Source organism: Dromaius novaehollandiae, chromosome 32, assembly GCF_036370855.1.
Source record: "Dromaius novaehollandiae isolate bDroNov1 chromosome 32, bDroNov1.hap1, whole genome shotgun sequence".
In the NCBI taxonomy this organism is placed as follows: domain Eukaryota; kingdom Metazoa; phylum Chordata; class Aves; order Casuariiformes; family Dromaiidae; genus Dromaius; species Dromaius novaehollandiae.
In genome coordinates this window covers 1,714,962-1,717,098 of record NC_088131.1, presented here as the reverse complement: position 1 = coordinate 1,717,098, position 2,137 = coordinate 1,714,962, and the positions used below count along the sequence as shown (strand labels likewise).

Sequence of the window (2,137 nt, the reverse complement as noted above, 5' to 3'; positions counted from 1 at the left end):
CACTACTGAATGGCAGGGCTGACTCCTCTGGAACCCGTAAGCAGAGGCACCTGCTCCTTCCAGCACACCCAGGCAGGGCAAAGTGGAGCTCAAGGAAGGGAGCTGCACACAGATCCTCTCAGTAAAGGTAGAGGGAGTATGGAGGGTGTATGAGCACTGGAACATTTGGGGATTTTTTTTTTCACTTGAAAAGTCTCTCCTAGCTTCTTAATGTCTTTTCTTCTTTGGACAGTCACACATACCTCGAGAGAGCATAATGTCCAACAGCAGCTCCGTCAACCAGTTCCTCCTCCTGACATTTGCGGACACACGGGAGCTGCAGCTCTTGCACTTCTCCCTCTTCCTGGGCATCTACCTGGCTGCCCTCCTGGGCAACGGCCTCATCATCACAGCCGCAGCCTACAACCACCACCTCCACACCCCCATGTACTTCTTCCTATTCAACCTCTCCCTCCTTGACCTTGGCACCATCTCCACCACTGTCCCCAAATCCATGGCCAATTCCCTGTGGGACACCAGGGCCATTTCCTACTCAGGATGTGCTGCACAGGTCTTTCTGTTGGCCTTTTTCTTGTCAGCTGAGTATTCTGTTCTCACAATCATGGCCTATGACCGCTTTGTTGCCATCTGCAAACCCCTGCACTATGGGACCATCGTGGACAGCAGAGCTTGTGTCAAAATGGCAGCAGCTGCCTGGGCCAGTGGGTTTCTCCATGCTCTCCTGCACACTGCCAACACATTTTCAATACCACTCTGCCAAAGCAATGTCCTGGAGCAGTTCTTCTGTGAAATCCCACAGATCCTCAAGCTCTCCTGCTCAGACTCCTACCTCAGGGAACTTGGGGTTCTTGTGGTTAGTGTTTGTTTAGGCTTTGGATGTTTTGTTTTCATTGTCGTCTCCTACGTGCAGATCTTCACTGCTGTGCTGAGGATCCCCTCTGAGCAGGGACAGCACAAAGCCTTCTCCATGTGCCTCCCCCACCTGGCCGTGGTCTCCCTCTTTGTCAGCACTGGCATGGTTGCTTACCTGAAGCCCCCCTCAGTCACCTCCCCAGCTCTGGATCTGGTGGTGGCTGTTCTGTACTCGGTGGTGCCTCCAGCAGTGAACCCTCTCATCTACAGCATGAGGAACAGGGAGCTCAAGGATGCACTGAAGAAACTCATTCAATTAGTACTGTTTCAGCAGCAATGAACTGCCCATCTCACCTTACAAATGATTTCTAATTTATCTCAGGCAACTCTCATGCTTTGGGCATTCTCTCTGCGACAATCCTGTTTGTAAATGCTTGAATTCACCCCACTTCTCCAGCAGCACAAAGCCCATCTGTCTGACCTGGAGGCCTTCCCTAAATCTGCCTGTCTCTGTGTCGAGGCTGGCCTCCCAGGTAGCATCTCTCTAATAAAAGGGGATTTCCTCAGTACAGTGCCTGAAGGTTGGGCTCTTCTTCCCCAGCTGGGGCCAAGAATGTGCTCAGGGAGTTGCACCCCAAGAGGCCCTTTGCTGTGCTTGGTTTTTGTATCAGCTGAGGGGCATGAACTCATCGGGTGATGTGCTTGGGAATGAGGGCTGGAGTCAGCTGTCACTTGTGAGTGGCCAGTGCCCCCGGGGTGGACGAGTGGCCAAGTGGTATCTGCCGGGGACTGTCTCCCATATTACAGGACTGGCGACAGATGACCGTCCTTCTGGAAGGGAATATGGATCCACCCAGAGAGCACAGGGGATCTCCTGGGACAGCATGTGCCTGGGATGGGCAGTGAGGGGACACTCACAAACCCATTGGGGTCACCCAAAGGTAAAGGGCTAAACCAAAGAATGCACTGACTGAGGGCTCAGAAATCTCAGGAGAGGCAGAGGGGACCCAGCAGGCACAGGGAAGGGAGCCTCAAGACTGGTTCATGTCATCTAAACTGAAAAAAACATTCATTCTGCCAAATGACACGTGAACCCCTCCTGAGCCATTTGGACTGCCCTGTGTTTGCTTCAAGCATCGTCCACAGCCACAGCCCCTGGGAGGGGGTGGTCAGGCGCAATGGTGCTCGTCCAGCTGGGTCTGCCCTGACCAGCACGGCCAGTGCGGAGTCACCCTGTGGTCCCACAGCCCGCTCGCCTTGCAGAGCAGCACCGCCAGCCCGGGGT

General features: G+C 54.0%; 1 protein-coding gene across 1 annotated transcript; it reads left to right on the top strand.

Annotated features, from left to right (window-relative positions):
* The first annotated feature begins 256 nt into the window (after positions 1 to 256).
* LOC135324575 (olfactory receptor 14A16-like) lies at positions 257 to 1,192 on the top strand. Its single transcript, XM_064501152.1, has one exon. The coding sequence runs from the start codon at positions 257 to 259 to the stop codon at positions 1,190 to 1,192; it is 936 nt and encodes a 311-aa protein (XP_064357222.1).
* The last annotated feature ends 945 nt before the right edge of the window (positions 1,193 to 2,137 follow it).